Below are 23,041 nucleotides of genomic sequence, written 5' to 3' on the forward strand. Positions count from 1 at the left end.
TCGTGGCCGAGCGGTTAAATGTTCAAACCGCTTGTTAGGAGGTCGCGGGTTGGAGACTCTTCGGAGTTTCGCGAGATGCGCACTGCTGATGATTCCCAATAAGGATGAAACAGGCGTTTCTCGGGTTTTCGACATAGATTGGCTTCACTTATAGGACAAACTTGCCACAAGGTTCCGATGAGTGTTGGATAAAGAAGATTAAAGAAAAATATCTAATCATCATGGTTCCAGAGTTGGTGGCAACTAAGTCACACCTGTATCCATAATATTGTAAGCTCTTCAGAAAACGTATTTACTGAAAAAGTGAGAACCTGGTGAACGAATCTGGATAGCGAATCCCGCAAACTAACCTAGACTCTTGCCGGATCACCCTGAGGATAGAAGGCGTTTTCAAATGTTTTCAAATGAATGTGTCCTAACTCCACTCGATTTAGTACGTCAGATGGTTTGGGTTGGCAGTTGTGTCCTAACGGTTTCAAATTAACTATATTCATCGACTCCCGACTTGGTTCGCCGGCGATTGCATCAGCTATTTACCAGTTTGTCAGACACCCCCTGAAACTCAACTGACAAATAACTCACTTGGTTCCATTTTGTAGACATTCCGTTTTTGCATCAGCCGAGTCTGTCCGGATCGAACCGTTAGGCATTTCTTGATGCGTTGCTACTGTTGTTCCCTCGTGTGGATACAATCGGTCATTTGAGGTTCGAATGGGTATCACTCTGCCTGTTATGAGAACCGGGGAAAATAGACTGAATTCACTGGATCCGTGTGAGACCCGCTGACCACAAGTGAGTGTTGGGGAGGAAATGTCGGTCAGCGCTTCGGTACTTTTCTGATTAGCCTCTGCGTTTAAAACGTTCGAGCTTTGTGATCCCGCAGGTTTTATCGCGACGATAACCTCGCTACGAATAACGCGTTCACGGCTCCAACAGCGCGTGATTTCGCGTCGATGACGTTGTACCGGCGGAGTGGTTGGATCCCCGGGCTTGATACATTCCATTGTTTCTTTCATCTGTTGATGCAAGGAATACTTTGAGCGGATTTCCGTCCTGGACAGTGGACGGTACAGTGCCGATCCTGGACTAAAGCTCCCACTATTTAGTTCGTAAAGCGACATGCTTTGTCCGCCAAAAGGAACATCTGCTGCGGGTTTGGTGGTATCGGGCCTCTCGAGTGATAGGAATTTTCCACGCACAGCCGCATTAGTAAACGCAGGCTCGGTCACCGTTCGCACCACCTTTCTTCCACGAGAAGCAGTTCGATTTTTCGGTTCCATTCTAGCAGTGTCTACTTTGTTTACAACGACACAACGAACTGGTCACAAGTAAACATGGACCACAGACATGAGTGTGTTTAACAGTTCCGAATTGTCCATGAAATTACAGTTCAGATCATTTATTTAACCAGATGCCGCACCAACCAATCATCGAATAATTTAACTTCCAGGACTGACCAATCAGAGTAGGCTGGGATATTTCCGTCACAACCCATGTATAAAAACGCCGATGTGCGTCTGCCCGCACGCACGCATGCATTCTTGCATTGGTTAAAATATTCCACCAGTAACAAAACGGAGACCGTGATCACAAGACTATTATGGTTGGACGAAATACACTACTCATAACGTTGTGGTAAATTCCTGGACAGCCCCCTGCCGGTTTCGCCCTTCTTGAGGATTATCAGCTTTCAAGTAGAACCTAAGGTTGATGAAAACTCGGAGACTGCGCCAACCCGATGAGCCCCAAGAAGAATGAACTCGGTCGTGTGCTGTCAAACTTATGAGTAGTGTATTACGCCCGTACATGTATCGCGATATCTCGAATATCGTAGCAAATGAAACATGAGGTGGCCTGGTGCGGCACATTTAGTGGCACGAAAACATCATAGACGGGAGATTCAGCTCAGTTTAAGTTGAGTCCCTCGCGAAACCAAACTGGTTCTCAGATCGGTGCATTTCGCTAGAACTATGATTACTTTTCTTTTGGCCAGTTACTTCAGCACTCTCCTATCAGCTAGCTGGTCCCCCACTAATGCATACTTCGAACAGGGAAACCAGCAATTTTCTCTGTGAGGAACGTGAGAACTCTGCAATGTACACACAGTGAAACTAATCCCCATGTCCTTTTATATTACTGCAGCAAAGTTGATCGCTAGCCGTTTTGCCAGAAAGTATCTAATGCGATACCACTGAATCTGGCATTCTGTGCGAACATTCACGCTACTTATGAACTACAAGTAATATGCTTAAGGTGACGAAAAATTTCAATGCTTCATGAACTCAAGTGAGCCACATACATTAGAGCATCTTTCACTGGTGTAGAATTTTCGACCAGTTCCCAAAACTCTTCATGATTTAAAAAAAATTTAAGAGGTCCCAACAGCGAGACTAATTTGTATGACGAGTGGACCTGAGAAGTCACTCGAAGAGGTAGTCACGTGATCGTGCGATGTGAATTCCGCGATTGAAGGATGAGTGGAGGTATATCGTTGTTAAATCAGAGGTGAGCACACTGCCGGTTGGTGCCAACGTCATAAGTATAAAAACCCCGGAATTTAGACCTTCCTGGATTTCCAAAGCGCATTTGATTCGGTCGACGCTTGCTCAACAAGGAATTTTCCAGAAGTTTGTCGATATAATATTTTCTTTTTATTTCCACAGTTACGGGTGCCTGAGGAGCTCTGTACGTGAAGTGGTGACCGACATAGGGGCCCAGTCTCTCCACTCTTTTCTCGATCGACGAGATAATGAGGTGAACGCTAGAAGGCCCTCGGAAGGCTGGTGTTCAGATAGCTACTGATAAAAACCTCGTTGATCTGGAATAAAAGGTTGATAAAGTCTCTGTCTTCGAAGAGGAGGAGTGGATGTATAAAAGTTTACATGGGACAATTTGAATTAAGTTTATTCCAGACAGTCATCATCTTCATTGATTGCCCATTATGTTCAGAATCCATTAGATGATAGCCTCTGATCAATCTACATTGGCAGAGTGAAGATCAATTATGAGGGATCAAAGTATTTCTAGTACCGCAAAATTCATCATCCATAAAAATCCCCCTTGTTAACGTATCCATTGCGTGGAAGTTACTGATTTCGTCGAAATAGGCTTCAATGAAGCTGTCACGTGATCTAGCAGACAAATTTTCAAATGTCATGCGGAGGCGGAAATATTGATTTACGGGATACTACTATATTTGGACAAAAGTGTCCGGTCGCTAATCTCTTGGCCAAGTACACAGAAAAAATATCATATGGTTGAGTAATCCTAAGTAAATTCTTTCGTAAAGAACGGTTGTCCTTGGCAGATAACTGAATCAATGTGTCACTTAAGCATTTTTCCGCTCGCGCCGTGGAACAAATTTCATGCCAAATATGACCTTGAAACTTGATGCATCTCCTCAAGTGCGGTTCACCTTCCTGGCCATCCGGGGCTTTGGACTCTGGACGTCTGACAAGCGAGGCGAGCATTTTACCCTTACTCCACCAACATTAGCCGGGATCACATGGGTTATCACGTGTGAATAGGCGAATGTGTCCAAACTTCAGCGATGTGACTGCCCAAAGCCTTGAACGATAATCCAGTAAGTGTCCTGGTTGTGTCGAACGAATGACTCACCCTTCCCAGTCAGGTAGTTTTACGGACGCCTTGAATAGCTGATTGTATAAGACTTTGGAAGTTGTTAGGCCCCTCGCCGTCGTCTCGTCATGATTTCAGTTAGCAAACTTTTGCACAGATTTGGGTCGATGATTAGCGGCTTCCCTTCACGCGCTACGTTTTCTACGAACCATTGGCCTGGAGTAGTGTTCATGCTTTTGGTTGCATGCTCTAACTACTGCGTCAAAGCTGACGTGGGAGATCTTCCTATAACCTTTAGACAAAAGCATTCGTCGAATAACTGTTGGCAATTGTTAGTGACACGTTGGATTTAGAGTGAACGCAACTCACAACTCCAGAAAATTTGTTGGGATGGTTTACCGGAAATACTTCCCTCTGAATCCAAGATGTTTGTGCGCTTAAGAACTTTGTCCGTCAAGAAGTCTAGCAGAAAACTATATGAATGCTGCTCCCTTAGTATAGCTGCTGAGAGACACGCATCTGTGTGGAGGTCTAGACATTTCAGGGTAGATCGATGCGAACCCAATATTGAATTTTTTTGCCCGTCTTCAACATTCATCAGAGGAGATCACTTCGTGCTCTCACTAGATAACTTGTGATTGGTTACGGACTCGAGTCCCGTCAATAAACTCTGCACTTTCATTTCCACCGTGTGTGCTTCGGTCTTCATCTCAGATTTCCGAAATCTCCGTCAACCCTATCTCAATATCAACAGTATTCGTTGTCCCTATCCTTCCCCTACACAACTTTTGCCCAGTAAATTCTTTTTCCTAGGTGAATACCAGTTCACACATTTTCTGGCACTATCCCAAAACGGGGAAGTAACGTTTGGCATTCGACTCATGATAAATGCTCTGAGATGAACGTTTAGCCTTACCCAGATAGAGGAATGGGTTGAAACCATGGCCTTTTCCGCCAGTGTGGTATGCTCCATTTTCCGGACAATGTTGGTTTAGCTTTTTTAAATGAACAACAAACCCGTGGACCGCAGGACTAACATTTTAGCTCGTGATTTGATCCGTCAAACGTTTTTTTCTCCATCTTGGTTCTGATATCAAATCACGCTTAAATCTGAACCTCTAGTTTGCTGTTTGAGGCTCTACAGTAGGAAATCGATTTTCCGTTTGGTGTCAGTTTGAATTCAGAAGGAATTCAAAATCGATGTTCTTGGCCAGAGCTCCGTTTGGAAAAGCGACTTTGTCCCTCGACGGACGTTCAGGAAAAAGCGTTTTTTTTCCGGTCGGTCAGAAAACTTACAGTTTTATACGCTTGCACAACACCAGAAATCAAATTTTTAATGCGTACTTAAAAGTGTGACCTTCGTAAATGTGCCTGTTTTGTCAGTACCGCCGGAGGGACGCCGTTTGAACCCTTAGTTTCAAGTAGAACATAGGGTTGACGGAAACTCGGGGATTGCGCTTACCTGATGAGCCCCAAGAAGGGCAAAACCGCTCGTGGGCTGTCGAAGAGTTTTCAGCAACTTTGTGAGTATTTTAGTTAGCCAGCCAGTTGTAACCAGTTGTTGGGAGCCCGGTATGAGTCAGTGTAAAAGGCGTGAACTTACTGCCGGCCTAACTGGCCAACGCTAGGCAGCTAGGCACCGAGAGGGTGTTGCAGCTGAAAGAATTTTTTACAAGCGACCTCAAAATGTGCACTTCCTTACCAGTTAAACAGAAAAGCATGAATCACCGGAAGGCAGCAAAAATACAGTGTTGTAGATCAGTCCCTTAATGCCTTCTTACTACCGTGAACCCCGGTCTGGATAGCCGCCTGATCGCCTGGTGCGCTTGACCAAACCAGAAAAGTCAATGAACGTGCGAGCCAGTTCTTCTATTGATCACTGTTGCTCACAAGCGTGTCAAAAAAGGGATACTAAGACTACAACTCATCTATCAAGGGCGAGTGAAGAACAACCAATGAAATATGTCTCAACGAAAGACGGCTATTGCACTGAGTACCCGAAATCTACCGAGACTCTCAGCCCCACTAGATGTCGATCAGACAGACAACACCCCCTCAGTATGCAGCGCGTCACAGCCAGACCGTGTGCGTCAGCATTGGACCGAGTTCAGACAGTATCCCTCCAATTAATAGCTTGGGACCGTGGTACTTTCGAACTCGCACGCACTCACGCTCTGACACTCGCCTGCTTGGAATATAGCTGTTGTGTTCCCTTCTGTGAGCTTTTTCCGGCACTAGTCACTCACTGGAGCGGTCGGCAGCAGAAACCACAGATTGGCGAATCAGCAGATATAACAGGCATTAAAAAAGCTAACAGAGGGAAACAGAACAGAATAAGTTTTAAGCGAGACGAGCATCAAATGGCGCATAAGCAAAAGGATCGGACAGTTCAATTTAGGTTCTTCTGGACATGGGCTGACGAGCAAGGACGGTAGCTCACTTTGGTGTATCAGTAACAAGTCAGATATTTGATGTCCCATTCATCAACTGATTAGTATCGGGAAAAACCAATCACAAAGTTTGCGTCTGTTGCCGGATCCAGGCAAGTTGAAGGTGTCTGGAGAACTGCACATGATGAAATCAACCCATGGTATTTAGAATATGGAGAGCCCAGCCCTTGTCAACTACAGGGCAAATTAGCAATTTATTCAACGTCGTTTAGGACGTTTCTACCCACGAAAGAAACAATGCATGCGTTTGGTCTCAAAAAGGTTAGTTTTCTTCGGATATAATAAAAAGTCTTTTCCATATCCCCACAGTTTTTGAAACTAGCAACTCAACACAAGACCACCGTTTAGTCACTGAACCAGACAACTCAATTTCCATGGGATACACTTGAGAAGTTTCCGGGGGAAAACAAGCAAACTGCACTTGGTGATTTTCAAAAATTACCCAAAATCGTTCTCAGAATGGTTGCCAGATAACAAAACCAATCAGGTGACGCCCTTTTTTCCTTCGCTGCGGTTGGTCGCCCAGCTGTACGCCACCTGATTTCTTATCGGATGATTTAAACGGACTAGAAATCCATACGCACGGACAGATTGGTCACAAAACTCTAATCACGTGTGACTGTTAAGTAGTGTGTTGCACCCTGTTGTCCTTTTCCTATGGTTATCTGAGACTAATCAAAAAATTTGTCCGCAGGTCTGTTAAGGGGAAACTACACCGAGTCTAACACGACGGATTGCCACCCAATCATGACAAGAAAGCTTATTGGTTAACTTGAACGATCGGACTGGATTGATCGCAGCTCACCTAATCGATAGAGTAGTGAATCAGTGTATGCGTCATCCAACCAAATCCGTTCACATACAAAAAAAGCCAAGTGATCTTAACGTGACTCAGTGCACACCATTTGGCAGCAGGAACGCAAGATTAATACTATTTGTTGAACAGTATGTGGATAATCATATCGGATTCGCAAACCATCATGTTTCCTTTTGATTTCGTTCTGATGAATCTGACCGTTGAGTTGAAGCAATGGGACGCATTTATTTGTCACCATAGTGTTGGTGACAAACGTTAAGGGCATCAGTTTCGTGACGTTTTATCTGACTTTGCCTAGCCTAATGAAACTTGTGTACCACAGCGTCGGCATAAGAATTAACGATTAGAAAGCATTGTGTGTGACTGTGGGAATTCGGAGCCTGCTTTGATTGGTTAATCAATATCATGAAGGTTGACCTCGTGACGGTTTTTTCTTGCTATTTTCTGAAGGAATGTTTTAGGATGAGGGGGAGGGGTGACTTTCGATAATGACTTTCCTCTACTCAATCAGCTTTTGTGCTCGGGATAACTAGGCGGTTGAACCATGAACTTGATGACAAGAAGGTCCTTGGTTTGGACTCAACCCCCAGCTACTCTCGGGCAACCTGGCAGTACCTCAACCTCCATGCTTGTTGTATCTGTTCAAGTATATTCTAGTGCCGACATTACAGCTGAAACCGCTACGAATTGAATGTTGGCGCACTTGGACCAGTAAGCAATCTTGGTGTCGCTCATTCGGTTGTGGAAAACTGTACAGAAGAACTAATATTGAGTTCATTTGTTTTCTTTGCCAGCATCTACGGAGGCCAGCTGCAAGATAACAATTCACGAGTGCCCTTTCGAGGCTGGACAGGTCGCAACCAGTGTGATGTGTGAAAGCCGCAGACGGTTGAAGGCTTCGGCAAAGCTATGCTAGTCAAAACCCTCCTCTTTAAAAATGCCTAATAGACGACGTGTTAGGAATGTACTTTTCAGAAAGTGAAGCGATATCAGGCAGTCCATGTATGCAGGCTGGTCTAAAGCCCCTACATTACAGTTATCGGGTGGGGAGTACATATCCCGATTGAAGGTTGGTCTCAACCCTTACAGCCAGCCAAATATGTTCCACAGTGTACCAGGGTTTGTGTTGTGTCTTGCTGAACGGTAGTGCAACTCTGAATCTGTCCCTTGGCTTCCTGCTCCGCCCATATGGCATATCAAAAACACGGTAGCTCTACACAGCCCCTTATCGAGACAAAGGAAAATTACTACAACTGTATTTATAGGGTAATCACAGGGTGTTCCACAAGGTCGTGGTAGAATCTCCGTGAGGTGGGGGCGGAGAATCGTCGAGTCAAGGATGCTCGATCCGGATTGGCTAGTATTCTGACCAACCAGGGCTTGCCTTCGTTTGGTCTGTATCCTGCACGTGACACATCCGTCCAAATGATGTGAGGTTGGGGTATTAGGACGGCTGACCTCCGGACAGTTTGCTAGAACAGTTGTACGTTGGGGTATTAGAACGGCTAACCTCCGGACAGTTTGCTAGAACAGTTGTAGATGTAGTTAAGACAGGGCACACAATCACCCTACAGCTCTCAACAGATGTGAGTGATCTTAGGTACCTTCAGGATGCGCTTAGCTCATATTCATATCACTCTCAATTGAACAGTCATCCTTGTGTTCCCGTAACCGTTATTTGGCTTACCTTACCCCAAAGTGTGGAAGCGCTGGTCATCAGTTTCGCTCTTATTGGGGCTCATCGACGGCGCCCAGTCTTCGCCGTAAATGGAGTTGAATTCTCCCAAAATTACAAAGAATTACTGTCTACATCCCATCATGCATGTGAACTTCTATACTGAATTTCGAAGAACCACTTTACAGCCTTTCCATCCACATTACCTGAAAACTTCGAGCAACCTGATCGGAAACCGGAAAGTTCCACGAGTTCAGTGGTTTAGAGGCTAGCACTCGGCGCAGGGTCACTTCACAAGAACAGCATCATTGGAAAATTTCGTTGTTATGTTTTCTCTAGGTACGCATTATGCTGTCGTTCAATCGATCGTGTCTGGATGTACCTCATGCCGAGTAGAGCACCAAGAGTTCGAATCTACCTGCACCGCTGATGAGCCCAAAAAAGATGAAGCAGGCACACAGTACTGTATGACTACCAAGCGCTGTTCTGTTTCACCTATAAGAATGATTCACAAATCAAACATCTAAATCTTATTGCCTGCAGGTCAATTGGGTTGGCTGCCATAAGTGATACATATGCAGTTGACGTAAGTGGCATGCTCACGTAGCATACATACATCGTTTTCCGACCTTAGGCAAAATTTAGCTCTGATAGCTCGATTTGCCCAAATCTACGTCAGTAGTCCGTCGACGGAGGCAGCGCAGGTGACAAATTGTCCCGCATGACTTTGGCACGGTTCTGGCCTTTGCAGTGTAAACACACCCGGCGAAATCTCGCAACCAATTTTTGCCTCCGTTACAAACGAAAAGCCTATGAGAAGGGCTGTCGGGACCAAGTGACGCAAGTTCTATCGCTACTGTGGTAGACACAAGCTTTTGGTGGAATCTTAGTCTACCCGGAGATTTGCATCGAGACCTATTCACAGCGTCACCGTGAACTTTTCTCGAAACCGACCAGATGAACCACTCATTCTGACGGTAGAAACGCAACTGAAGCGGCGAAGTGGAATTCAGTGTCTGTATCGTAAAACCATCCCTTTTGGCAGAACTAGGTTCTCCAGTTTTGACGGCCGAAGAGTGGCCTTGTTTTCTGGGAAATGCGCCCGAAAACCAATGATAACCGTGGCGTGTGCAAAGCTTTGGTCTGATATTCTGCAACAAGACGTCTCCTAAGGCAGACGCAAGTTATGGGCAGAATCCGTACCAGCTGCCGTCCTCTGTTAGAAGGCCGTACTGCGACAGAAGAAACTTGGATACAACTGAAAATTTAAGCTTTTTTATTTGCTTCCGTGCGTATATGATAGGTTCATGTTTCTTGAAAAATGACGTTTCATAGAACGAAACCAGTCAGAAATAATTTTCTTGTAACCACCCACGAAACGACCACTTGAACTCGACAGAATGACCTTTGACCACAGTGCGCTTCGCCGTCAGTTTGATGGCGCTTAGTTCCATACGCCTAGTTAGGAAGCTGGTCATCTGATCCTGGTACATACCTATTGGTCCTGTCGACGTACGCGGGTCCCCGCGGCTTCAAAGACCACGGATGGACACCAGATTGGTCTTGAATGCTCTCGAAGAGGATATTAGAGTTCAATACACCCAGGGAAGAGTTGCGACTGTGATTCGGTGATCAGCTGACATGCCACACGAAGGAGGCACGAGGGCTGGGATACTGCCAGGTTGTCCAGGCTTAGACAGGGGGAGTCGAGAGGCAGAGATCGGGTTCGAACCACGGACCTTCCGGTCAGTAAATTCGCCCTCTCACCACTTGGTCCATCTCGCCCCCTGCAACTGTGTGCGCATTAATTTGTTAGAAGGGTTGGTAAGATTTGTGAAACAGTGAACTGCTAAAAATGACCTGGTCTCTAAGACTTAACTCGTAAAGTCTAGTGTCAACCAAAAAATCAGTCCCCATCACGTGATGTTTCACGAGGAAGACACTGAGACTCAAAGGAAATGATTTTGAATACTATCTGCTTTGAAAGTGAAGTTTGGCGCCCGGGCAAGACAGCACAGTCGCTGTGCACTCCTTTGTCAGTTCGACCCCAGAACCATTTACAAAATATATTCGATCATCAAAGGAAGAACAGAAAAGCAGATCGACAGTTCCTGGAAGGTACAGTGAAGAACGCACGGAATAACCACTCAACAAGAGTTGAATGAAAACACTGAATTGAAAGTTTGCACTTCTGCACTCCAGTTTGGCTTCGTTTGCATTTCTTAGGCAACAGAAAGGGGAAACGCCCTGGTCAAGTACTAGGGGGAAGTCTTTGAACCATATTGTTCATGTGTTAAGCAACACTTGGCACAAAATGTTGCATAATATATATGTTGTTTACGGCTTCAGCAGAACACCTCGCAAATAATATCAATGAAAACACATATATTTTTGTAATATATTACTCATAAGGTTTCAGCAACCTTATGATTAATACATTACAAAGTATACATGTATCGCGATATGTCGAATATCGTAGTGACTACAACATGAGGCGGCCTGGTGCAGCACATTCAGTTGCCTGAGAACATCACAAACGGGAGATTCAGCTGGGTTCCAGGTGGGTCTCTAGAAAAAAACCAAATTAGTTTACAGATGAGTGTATAGTCGCTAATCATTGAAAACACTTTGGTGGTCCATTGCCGGTTTCGCCCGGCATGAGGCTCATCACACGGGCGTAATATGAGAGTTTCCCTATGCTTTACTTGAACACCGATCCGTACGATATAGCTTCATTTTCAAATTGGTTTGGTGTTTGTCAATATAACTCCCCTTCTATAGTATTCCTCAGCCGGTCGTTTGGTGAGGAAGAGTGTTGTATCTGTCTGCTGTTCTGGCTCCAGTTCCTAGTGCCAGAAAAAAATCACCAACATTGAACACAATAGCCTTATGGCTACAAGCGCCCGCGCGCGATTTTCGGGGCACTTTCTGACATTGATCCAGGCTGTCTGATAGGCGGTTAATGAACATCCGTCAACATCGATCGTGCTTCTATGAAATGCCTGAACACTAATCACATTCGGTCTTGCTTCCTTGGCGTGCCTAAACACTCATCAGCTTTTGCTGAATTGATTTACTGATCGATCAATGTGAAGGCTTGCTGGCTTTTCTATTGAGATATCGGTGGAATTTTAGGGTATCAGTAAGTTCCGAGGTTATTTTAAGGAATCTGACCGTTTTGCTAAAGAGTCACTCTTGGGTGACCTTATTTTGTCAAAAAATACCCTGTGATATCCTGAATATTGTGCCGTAAAACAACATTTTGTGCATTACACTCATCTAAAGGACACAATAACCGAGAGGTTCAACTGGAATTCATCTAAGTATCCCATTCGCACCAACTCACTTTGCAATTAGGTGTCCGCTTTCAGCTATAGACCCATTCTAACGGATGCCTTTTGCCTGCCATTGATTTCCGTAGAGAGGCTGTTTATCAGCTGTTAGGATTCTAGTGATCAACCCTACCTCTAATGACAGGAAGTACTAAAAAATGCGTCTCGTCATTTTGGCAATCTTTAGTTCATTTTCAGTCATGGAACCAAACGCCTACCTGATGAGCCCCAAAAAGGGCGAAACCGGTCGTGGGCTGTCAACGGATTCTCAGCAACGTTATGAGTAGTAAATTACAAAGACAAACTCAGAAATCTTCGTGTATCTGTACCATTTTGAGAAATGAATCCTTATTTTGCTGTAATTCGCCACGTAATAAGCAAAAAGGGCAGTCGTTCATTTCCTCTATCGATATGCTAATCCTTTTTTCGCCAAATCCATCTAATTTATTGATCCGTTTGTTCAAACAACAGTCTTCCTTGCTGAGAGGATGAAAACGCAGGTTGAGGGAAACGGCCAATCTGGTGAAACTAGTCTACTCTCTCCACATATTTTTATCGCCCGCCGGGCGAAATTGAGGTCATCCACCCAACCGTTTTCCAGACCAGATGGAAGAAGATATCCCCGGATCAAGGCTACTTTGTTGGGTCGTCTCGCGGATGTTTGATCATCACTGTTTCCACATACGTGAAAAGGGCACATTAAGACTTATCGCTCCACTGAAGAACATCCTTACATCTTCATCCTCTCTGAGAGGCCTGTTCATGCTGAAAGACAGAGAATCATTACACAGCTGTTTCATACTTATTGGGAATCGTCAGCGGTGCGAAATTTCAGCAGGGAGTTTTGAACTCACCAACTTCTGGTCAGTGACTGAACAGGTAACCGTTTAGTCACCAGCGACACAAAAGTAGTGTGTTTCTTTTTGCAAAAAACCACACACCAACCTTGAAAAAGAAACAAGTTATGACGTTAGAACTAGTAACGTCGTAAAAGTATCAAACAATATGCCGTTTTCTTATCTCATTCCGAATTGTAGGAAACACTTATCCGTATTAAAGATATGATCGATCGCTAAAAAGGTGAATCTCACGAACATGCTTAGATTTGTGCTGTAGCTCCTCAGGTATATATCTGGAATCGATCGTGTTAGTTTTTCGACTGCGGACTGTTGAACTCAGAAACTCGATTTTCTGGTCAGGTACGTATCCGGAATCGATCGTGTTATTTTTCGACTGCGAACTGTTGAACTCAGAAACTCGATTTTCTGGTTTGCCAAGATGAAGTGATAAGGCTGCACATCATTCTATCACACCGCATGGAAACTTTTGTTCTTGATGGATTTACTCAGCAAGAATAAGCTGTTGGCCTCTTGATAAGACACGCTACTCTTAGGTTGCTGAAAACCCTTTGCCCTTATAAGTAGTATGTTCCATCGAGAACGTAATTTGCGATATTTCGAAGTCATGGTAAATGAAATACTGACTAGCCTTTGTTTAGTACATTCAGTTCATGAGGGAAAGCTTAATTGGGGGAGTCACATGGGATTCAGTTGAGACCAGAACTCCTGTGGGCCGAAAGCCATTGATTCAATCTATCGATTAACTTTAGTAAGTTGTGTTCAGTGGCCAGTGCATCTTACGGAGTGAAATGAATTCTCGTACTAACATGGTACGTTCGGGGAATACGTCACACAATGCGACTTAAAAGGACCGTTGGCGGCTATCAAAATGTGAGTAGTATGGCACAATTGCCGCATTTCGCCATGTTAAAAATAGTATTTGAGGCCGATACACTGAGTCATTTGCAGAGGTAGCTCACTGATCGTAAACTGAAGGTGCTGTGGTCGTTGTGGGACAATGATTTTGCATAAAACGCAGGGGCTACCCGAAAGGTGACCGTTTGAATATGCAGATTTGAAATCCAACTATCTGAATTACGCTGCAAATGTGACAGTTTGTAGGTTCAAAATGGCATACCACAAAACGATGCATTCTGCAGTTTTTTCTTGTCTGTTCAGTTTTAAATAGACGAGACAAAACCAGGTCAGCAACCTCTAAAGCCGATGTAATCATTCATTAGGTTTAGAGTTTAAAAAACGATCCATGTGTGACAGACAGCTTAAGTACACTATCAAAAAACGTACAAAGGCCATTTCGAAGTAGTAGTGGTATGCACAAAGAGATGTTTACATGATTTGAGAGAAACTGGGCACATTACACCATTTGATTTACTGTGACCTTTCACATCAGACAACCTGCCCGGCCTTGAAGCATTCAAAACCAAAAGTCAGCGGACGTTTCAGTCAAGGTCACGGTGCAATTTGGCCTAATCGATTTCGCTGTTCTATTCCAATTTGGGCCACCTGACAGTGACAGTTTTTGTGCCACTTTCTGGTGAGTACTGAAAACCGGGACAGTGAGCTTCGTTCGGCTCAACAGGACCGTAGCTCGGAAGGACTGAGTAAATAGGTATGTATCATCAAAGGCGTTGGGGTACCGGTTTCAATTCCTTAATCCATTATGAGTTGCTTACCCACTGATTTCATTGTATCACACGTTTGGATCTGCTGGATGCTGGTCAGGTGACTACTGATCCGCTTGCCGCCAAAACGCTTGCAAGCTACTTACCAAACTCGGCGAACATATCAACAGACACCTGATCAATAACCGATAAGCTCACCCGAGCTACCAATAATTCAACACGTTACCAACGTATAGACTTGGGATACCTAGAGTCAATCGGTTCGCTTCCACAGTCGTTCTGCAATATGGCACGGTCAAAATCGATAATGGTTTTGAATTACACCCGTCGGTACATAACATCAATAGGACTTCCAGCGGTCACGTGTGCCTAACTGGCTATAAGAAGATAGTAAAGAGACATCCTGAAGAGAAGTGAAGCCTTTGAAGGGCATGTCATGGAAGGCCGCAAGGTCCAGTGATTCAGTGGTCTAGGAGGGCTTACGACGAAAGATAAATGTGGGGTACACCACTAAATGAAATGTCCAACACCTCTGTAAATTCCACTGTACGTAACTGCAAGTTTTACCTGCTTTTCTGCCCTTTGCACCATCATACTAGCTGACCTTGTTTCAAAACAACACGTCTCCAGGTAGACCGGTGCTTTTGTAACACACGTTCCATCGGCGACTCTGAATTTCACTTTTTGTGGAGACCAGCAATTAATCATAGCCAAAATTTGGTTATTTTATACGCTGGAACAGAAAATGAAGTTACCACTGTTTCAAAAATTATACCAAGTTGTAGATGGTTGTGGGATTTGTAGACTTTGCGTTCACATCACTCTCGTTTGAACAGTCGATCTCCAATTTTGGTGAGTCCACACCGAATCGGGGAAGCACTGGACTCAAGTTCCACTCCTATAGAGCTCATCAGCAATGCGCATTCTCGGTCGGGTAGGAGTGTGAACTCAGCTCATCCGACATGCGAGCGACCAACGTACTCTAGACCCGTCTGAATTTTCATACCTGAACAGACAAATATGTGTACTCGTAAGCACTGATTTGCCCGACGCCTGGAATTGTAGCTACCCTGGCATTCACATACTTGACTGTTTAGCTCACAGTCGCTCACTGGATCACGTGGCTTGTGTTTTTTTTCATACTCACGAATCACGTCACATTAAGGTGACTCATCGGACATCGATTGTCTGCACCGTCCAGCGAGCGTAGCAACTACTCATGCGCTGACGCACCTACGTACACACGAACGGACCTACATATAAGGAAACCGAACACAGTCCGCTCATACAGACTCGCGCGCGCGCAGGGAGCAGGAGGTCAAACTCTCTACAAGTCGACGGACAATTATGGAACACGTGTAGCAGTCGCACTGCGGAGAAAAACACGTTCCAGCTGTCCGGACTTTCAGCAAGGAACTCTCACATACGATAAGTTCCTTTTCTAACTTGCTCCCATTTCGCATTGTATTGTATATACGTGTTGCAACCCTCCAGTGTCAACCATACTAAAAACCATTATTAGTGCATACAACTTCTGAATTGTATGATTGCCATCCTCAGCAGTGCAGTAATACTTGGAAGTATGTGCACTAATAGAATCACGACCTAGTAACTGTCCTGTTTGTGTCAGTTGACTGACCCACCTATCTGGACTTTCCACTCGGGGATCGCCACGGACGCTTGAAACTCAGACTCCTATCAGGTTTGCATCGCTACTGAAAGACCGAGAAGCACCTGAAGGGTAGGATACTCCGCAACGTTCAAATTCAAATTAGGCACGCACACGTAAAATTAGTCAAGCAGCCTGGGCGAATCGATCGAATGAAAGGGAACGTATCTGTAACGACCTCATTTTCGCACCTAATTCCAATCAGGTAAAAGTATCTATCCATGAATAAACTCGATATTTTCTTGAAATGCCATTTAAATTGTAAACGGTTGGAGTTGATCAGTTGTGTACGGGAATGTCAACCAAGTAACACGGTTGTTAACCGTCTAATCGTAAAACTATACGGATGAAACCATATGAATGAAATTCTGCATAAAATGATAACCATAGCATAGCACATGATTACCAGAAAGTACTAGGAAATAGTTATTACACAGTGGGGTTTCTCTCAGTCACGTGACTGTTTCGATAACTCGTGTAACCCGCTTGTCACCCGTAAACCGGATCTCTACCATTTAAACTGTCGATAACCGCTTACATTATGATCCCGGATCGATAAATCGATCGGCTTTGTTTGTCCAGGTTGTCCCACGCAGCACCAAGCTGCAGTTTATTACCGAAGCAAGCACATTTGTGACTTTTCGGTTAACAGAAGAAGCACTAAGATTTCAAGGCGTAAACTTTGCTCTCCATAAGCGTGACTTTGGATAAAACTGGTGAAAACTTTGTGGTCAGAATGCAAGCATTTTGGACAAGGTTTCCCTTCACATCGTGGCGATTCTGTTGCAAAGGAGGTATGTAGCTTGGTAAAGGGCCATTCGTTTTTGTCTCAGTTTGCAGAGACTGACTTGACTAGACCTCCCAATCGATAACACTCCCATCGTCTTCCCCACCATCATCACTCCGCCTTATTGACCTTTTGGCTTCTCTTCGCGCGGTATTGTTGCTCTTTTTGTCATCATGATATTCAAGGTCATTTTCATGAATAGTATCAGTATTATCGTCATCATTAGCATCATTTTCAACATCCCTATTATCGTAATCATGGTCGGGAACAAAAACGATCAATCAAGTCCGCGCTGGTGAGCGGGATCAGTGAAACCCCTCTTCTCAGTAGAGTATGATTATATGTGAAATTATCGGGGCCATAATAGTACAAGTCTGTGAATAATCTTTTAGCGGAAATCAATTTCTAACTCAACATGGTTTGTACTTGAGCACTGTCGCATTAGAAAATACTTCCTTGTGGCGTATAATTCAACTACCGTCACGAAGGGACTGGACATTACCGTGGTGTGACGGTTTGCGCACCTCAACGACCCATTGAGCTATAGTGAGGTTGTCCCCGTGACACTCACAGGGTCCCATACCAGGTTGATCAATGGTTAGAGGTCTCTTGGTCCTCCAGATTGGCGGCTTGTTCCGTAGAAATGGTAATGTATTGGCATTTCTCGCAAAACACCGCTGCCTTGTGGCTAGGATTTTGAGCTAAAGGCTTTGGTTGAGGACCCTGATCGTCCTCCCGTCTATGTTTGGGCGCCCTGTCAGCATCCGAGCCCACGTACAAACATGAACTGTACACATACGAATAAACTCATGTCACATCAGCAGCGAAGCCTCAGTGTAGAACACTGATATCATGCTGTCGATGATGACAACGACGATGATGTTGATGAGGATCATGATGATGATGATGATGGTGATGATGAATTCAACCAGGTTTAAACTAAGTACACCATAGGGGCCTGCACACAGCTACAAACTTTGTTTAATATTTAAAAATTAAAAAATACTTGACAACTTATTTATCAATGTTAGTGTTACAAAAGACCAAACGAGGATTGTCAAATGGCATTGATCGTGATGGTCAAGTACCTGTGCGTAGAGTGGTCTCTAAATTTTGTGCACCGACAAAATCAAAAAAGTTTGAAGAATAACTGGAATTTAAACTTGATGAGACTGTGGACAACCGACTCCGGTCAATCAGTGTTGAAAATCCGGAAAATGTTGTAGAATTGTTTCAACTTTGTTGCAAATCCTCAGCAGTGAGCATTTCACGAGGCTCTAGGGTGTTTCCGATCCGATGACTGTGGGCTTGTGGTTGAATTGCGCATCTTTTGACTAAAAGTCGTTGATCGTCAGGGAGAATAACTCGCGTCCAGACAGGGAACAACCAAAGCAGCCATTCAACCTCAAGCAATTCACATCAAATGTTAAAGTTTCGATGAACAATTGAGAGTGACATAGAGGAAACTACTCACAAGGCTGCTGAAAACTCTTCGGCAGCCCACGACCGGTTTCGCCCTTCTTGGTGCTCATCAGGTAGGCGCAGTCCCCGAGTTTCCGTCAACCTTATGATCTATTTGAACCTTTTATGAAAATTATACTGCGATATCTCGAATATCGTGCCAAGTAAAACATGAGGCGACCTGTGTGCAGCACTTTCAGTTGTAGAATATCATAAACGAGAGATTGAGTTGAGTCTCTCTTGAAAACCAAATTGATTTGCAAATGAGTGTGCTTCTTGAAAGTGAGAGTGACCATTTCTCACGTGAAGGGCTTGTGCACTCTGGAAGATATTGTTGTTCCGAGCGCAGTTCTCGTAGTTTCGAGATGTCCTCAAAGGACCATCGAAAAACTTTCTGATTCTTTATTCGCGGGGAATCAGCAAGCCCAAGTAGATGTACCTCCTATACACAAGGTCTTTGGGCTAGACCTGTCGTGGATCTTTCGGTCTTTTGCAACTTCGAAGGAAACAGACAGGTTTATTCTTCGAGAAGTCCTCTTCACTGCACCTGTCTATAGGATATCGTCTGACAGTATCAATCATCGTGAGCACTAAATTCCCTGCCCCAGCTTTTCTGAAGAACTGAATTTATCTGCAAAATTTACACTCCCTTATTTGTAGTTCTGACGTCAGCGGTGGTAAAACGTGGCGCGCCGTGCTCAAAAACATATCATCACGTTTGCACCTGTGGTTGACATTAGGAGGAAAACCGAATTTTTTCTTAATTTTGAAATTGATTCAGGAACACCTAGCTACTATTTGGCAAGCAGGAACTAACTACACAATCTGGTGTTTCTATTCGCAATATTGCGCCATTCCTCAACTGAGAAGGCATACTGCACGTTCCCTGCCTCCTGTGGTTCTTCCCGAAGGTTCCACTCAACTAGCGACAGTGAATGCGTCACAGGACGTCGCCGTGTTTGAGTGTGTCTTAGTCAAGTGACGGCAATTATTTGGATCATTTATGTCGTGTCGAGCCAATGAGTTGTACTCAGAGCCAAACACTGTATTTATATAGTTAGCAAGAAGTGACTTTCGCTTCCGGTTGGTTTCCCAGGTAACCAGTGTTCTTTTATGTTTTCTGGAGGCAGTGACAGAACTTCGTTTTGAAGACCCGAGTTCGAATCCCATCAAGGAGGCATTCAACCTGAATCCCTGTCGTATTCTTGAATACCACGCACCAGTGTTGTTACACCAATAAAGGAACTACTACCACTTTGAGATACTAACTTGTGTTCGGATTGGCTGAACGTCAACCAATCCAAACAAACACTCAATCAGGCATCTAACACCAATATGCAACCATATGCAACCAATCATTAGCGAAGGTTAGTCTTTGCTAGAAATACGCATATAAACATGCAGCAGACAACGGAGCAGCGCGCACTCCCCCGTGATCAATGCACCGAACAGCTTCGAAAGGTGCACTGTCATCTGGGTTGATAATGGAACGTTTCCAGTTTTATTGTTAAATCATCGATCAGGTCCGCAAGCTCTAAGCTACCAGCATTCGGTTCATTAGCAAAATAACCACTGTCATAGGTGCAAATGTGACTTGTACTTCGTACGAACACTACGATCTGCCAGTAAGGTCATGTGATAAGTACAAACATGTTAAGCCAGACAACCTTGATTTTGGAATTACACATCCTGAAAAAAAGAGCAAAGCACGTCCATCGTTCGCACAGCAACGAAGGCTGTTATGCACCTTTCACCTAAGCGTACCGAACCGGTAAAATGTAGAGTAAACTAAGAATTGACTTCCGTCGTGTTCACATTTTTGTGGGAACGTGTAACTCTGATCCAGGTGATTAGGACTAGTGTACAACCTACGTTCGAATCGCCACAGAAACGCGTAAATTGCTTTCATGTAGATGCGAAGTCACAACAGCATCTCTGTGATAGTTGACATCTGATTTCCTGCAAGGACTGTGGTGTAAACGCACACACTGTTGGGGGTCACAAATTCGTAGTTGACCTTCAGCGAAATTCACACTAACAGAGAGCGGTTCAAAACTCGGAACGAACGTGCAACCAAGTGTATAACTGGGGGCTAACTGCATGTTATATCTGCTGATTCGTCAATCTGTGGTATCTGCTGCTCCAGTGCCTAGTTGCCGAAAACAGACTCACCAAAGGGAACACAACCGTTACGTTCGGAAAAAGCGAGTGCTTGCGAGAGCGTGAGTGCTTGCGAGTACGAAAAGCACAACGGTCGCAAGCTATTTATTGGAAGGACACTGAACCTAGTCCAGTGCTGACGCACACGTTTGCCTTTGGTACGATGCTGTGACGCACTGCATATTCAGGGGCGTTGTTTGTCTGGTCAACATCTAGCGGAGCTAAGAGTCTCGGTAGATTTCGGGCATTCACTGGTTGCTTTCAGAAACCTGACCTTCCTGATATCGCCAATGAGAATTTAAGGTTTCTAGCGTGAATCAAATTGAATTTACAATCGGGGAGGGTGGTTGGAGAGAGCGACGGATCCTGATTTCTTCTCACTATTTCTGGTGCAAGTCAGCCCTCGTTAACACTGCTCAAAGTTTTAGAGGTTTTCGCCGTGCAGCGACAGAATTCCGCCTACTAACTGCTTGGTCTTAAACGATAGTTCAGATGATCACCAAACCTCTCGTCTCATGCTTCACCTGCCCAAGATCACAGTCGCTGAACATTTTTCAGAGGAACGAGCTCTCATTTTTCACCAATGGTCGACTGGCGTGCTAAGGATGTTTTCCTGAAGACGGGAACAAATGGCTTTAGTTTTCAAGCCTACCTAATGAGCCCCAAGAAGGGCGAAGCCGGTCGTGGGCTGTCGATGAGTTTTCAGCAACCTTGTGAGTAGTATGCTTTAGTTTCCTTCTGGTGGACATTAGTGACCCGTTGCAAAATACTGAAGAAATGTGTTCTGAACAAGCGTCATAAAGCCGACACCAAAATGCTGGTTCCATTAAATCCAACACCGATTAAGACCGAGATATCAGTTAAAAAACAGACTGGGTTATTTTTAGAACCTCGTAAATATTTAGCCTGTTGGGGCGCATATCCACACATCACTCAATCGATTATTCGTTACCAAAAACATTTGAATAGGTTGAGTTTGAGCGATCGGTCGGCAAACTGGAGTTTTCAAGGTGCGACCTTGAGATTCCGTCCTTGAGGCATGTCATTTGTCCCGGAAAAAACTAGAATATGGCCGAACGATAAGGAAACCAACCCTACTGACTGTCAAAAGCCCGTAGCCTGTTGCCGGGCTACTGCCAATATTACCACTGGTTTGCTGGATGTCATGTCATATCGATTGAAGTCAACCGTCAATCGAATGGCACCAACGAGTTTACGTGCAGTCCTACGCAAGGTATTAAATCAGGATCGAAAGCGAGTAGACGGAAAAGCATTGTTAGTGTAAAAAAAATCGGACACCTTTCGGAAAAACAGTGATTAAACAGAACAAAACGATGATAGGTGAGCTAATTTGTGCGGGACTGTAATGCAATAGACACACGTACGTGTGGATTGGGCGTGTATAAGCGTCACTGGTAAAGCGGATATTCCAGGGTGAGATCTGTCTAATGATGATTAATCTTCGAACAGTAACGATTAAATTTCAGCTGACCGATCGAAACTCGGGAAAAATCGATCATTGGCTGTCGAAGAGTTTTCAGTGAGTAGTGTTCTTCCGAGAAATACCAGTTCGGATATGAGACTACAGACAGACTAAAATACAATATGGTCTAGCTAGAAGTACGTTCTATTCGTTGACGCAAACGAACGTTTTGTTGAAGTATGAAGAAGTCTGCCGAGAAAAAGCGACTTTTTTGAATACCAGTGTATGGATCGCTCAAAGTCGGATATTACGGACGTGCCTTGCTGGTAAGCAATAACTTGTAGTTCATTGGTGTCAGGTTTTTGGTGCTAACAAAGCGTTTTGTGGAAAATGGTTAAACTAAAGATGTTAGTTTTATCCACAGTCTGAGGCTACTCTGACGCCAAGCAATGCAGTACAGGTCTTGCGGGACTTGAAAGATCTTGTGAACGATGTCGCGGGAGAAATGCGGCCATACAGATAGTGAGATACGCTCATCTGGAAATCACTCTGGTGTTAACGAAGAGTGCATCTGAATCTCCTTTAACTGAAAGTTTTGCCCAAATTCCGCTTCACGCTCCAGTTGCTTATTCTGTTGATTGGCGAGCGGGTCTGTCGATAACATCAATGCAATCTGAGAATGAGTGTTGCTCGCCACTTACGCACGATCGGGTAACGTGAGACTCAGCAAGTGTGGAACCGGTAGTTCAGGGTCGAACATTTTCCGGCGAACGTACACATGGTGTGTTTTGTCATCTCAATACTGGTCTTGAGACTCACCAGATAGACGGCATCCTTGAGTTCCCATCAACCACTGTTCCAGTTGAACCTACTTACTTATTTGCGCACCAATATGGTTTTCACGAGAGGAATCCAGCTGAGTTTTTGGTTTGTGGCGTTCTTCTTCAACCAAGTGTTCTGCATTAAACCATTTCATGTTCTAAATGGCAAGGTATTTGTGACATCGCGGCTTAGTTTCTTGAGGAGGATTGCTCATAAGGTTGCCGGACCCACGACCGGTTTTGACATTACTGAGGTTCATTGCATGGGCGTGGTCTCCGAAATCCCGTCAAACTTATATCCTACTTGAATAAACCTTGTGGTCGTTACTGATTGTTTGGGTGAGTTTATTGGTTGTTGATCAGGTAGCAAACATCTCGTGGCTCT

The 23,041-nt window shown here is 44.4% G+C and overlaps 1 protein-coding gene across 1 annotated transcript; it reads right to left on the minus strand.

The window, feature by feature from the left end:
• Window positions 1–578: 578 nt before the first annotated feature.
• Window positions 579–22,811, minus strand: T265_08290 (hypothetical protein; the record flags this gene model as incomplete). The annotated part of the gene is made up of 2 exons (XM_009174046.1): window positions 579–1,291; window positions 22,712–22,811. 2 exons carry the CDS (start codon window positions 22,809–22,811, stop codon window positions 579–581), a joined length of 813 nt encoding a protein of 270 aa, XP_009172310.1.
• Window positions 22,812–23,041: the final 230 nt, after the last annotated feature.

This window comes from Opisthorchis viverrini, assembly GCF_000715545.1.
Source record: "Opisthorchis viverrini unplaced genomic scaffold opera_v5_209, whole genome shotgun sequence".
Taxonomy (NCBI): Eukaryota; Metazoa; Platyhelminthes; class Trematoda; order Opisthorchiida; family Opisthorchiidae; genus Opisthorchis; species Opisthorchis viverrini.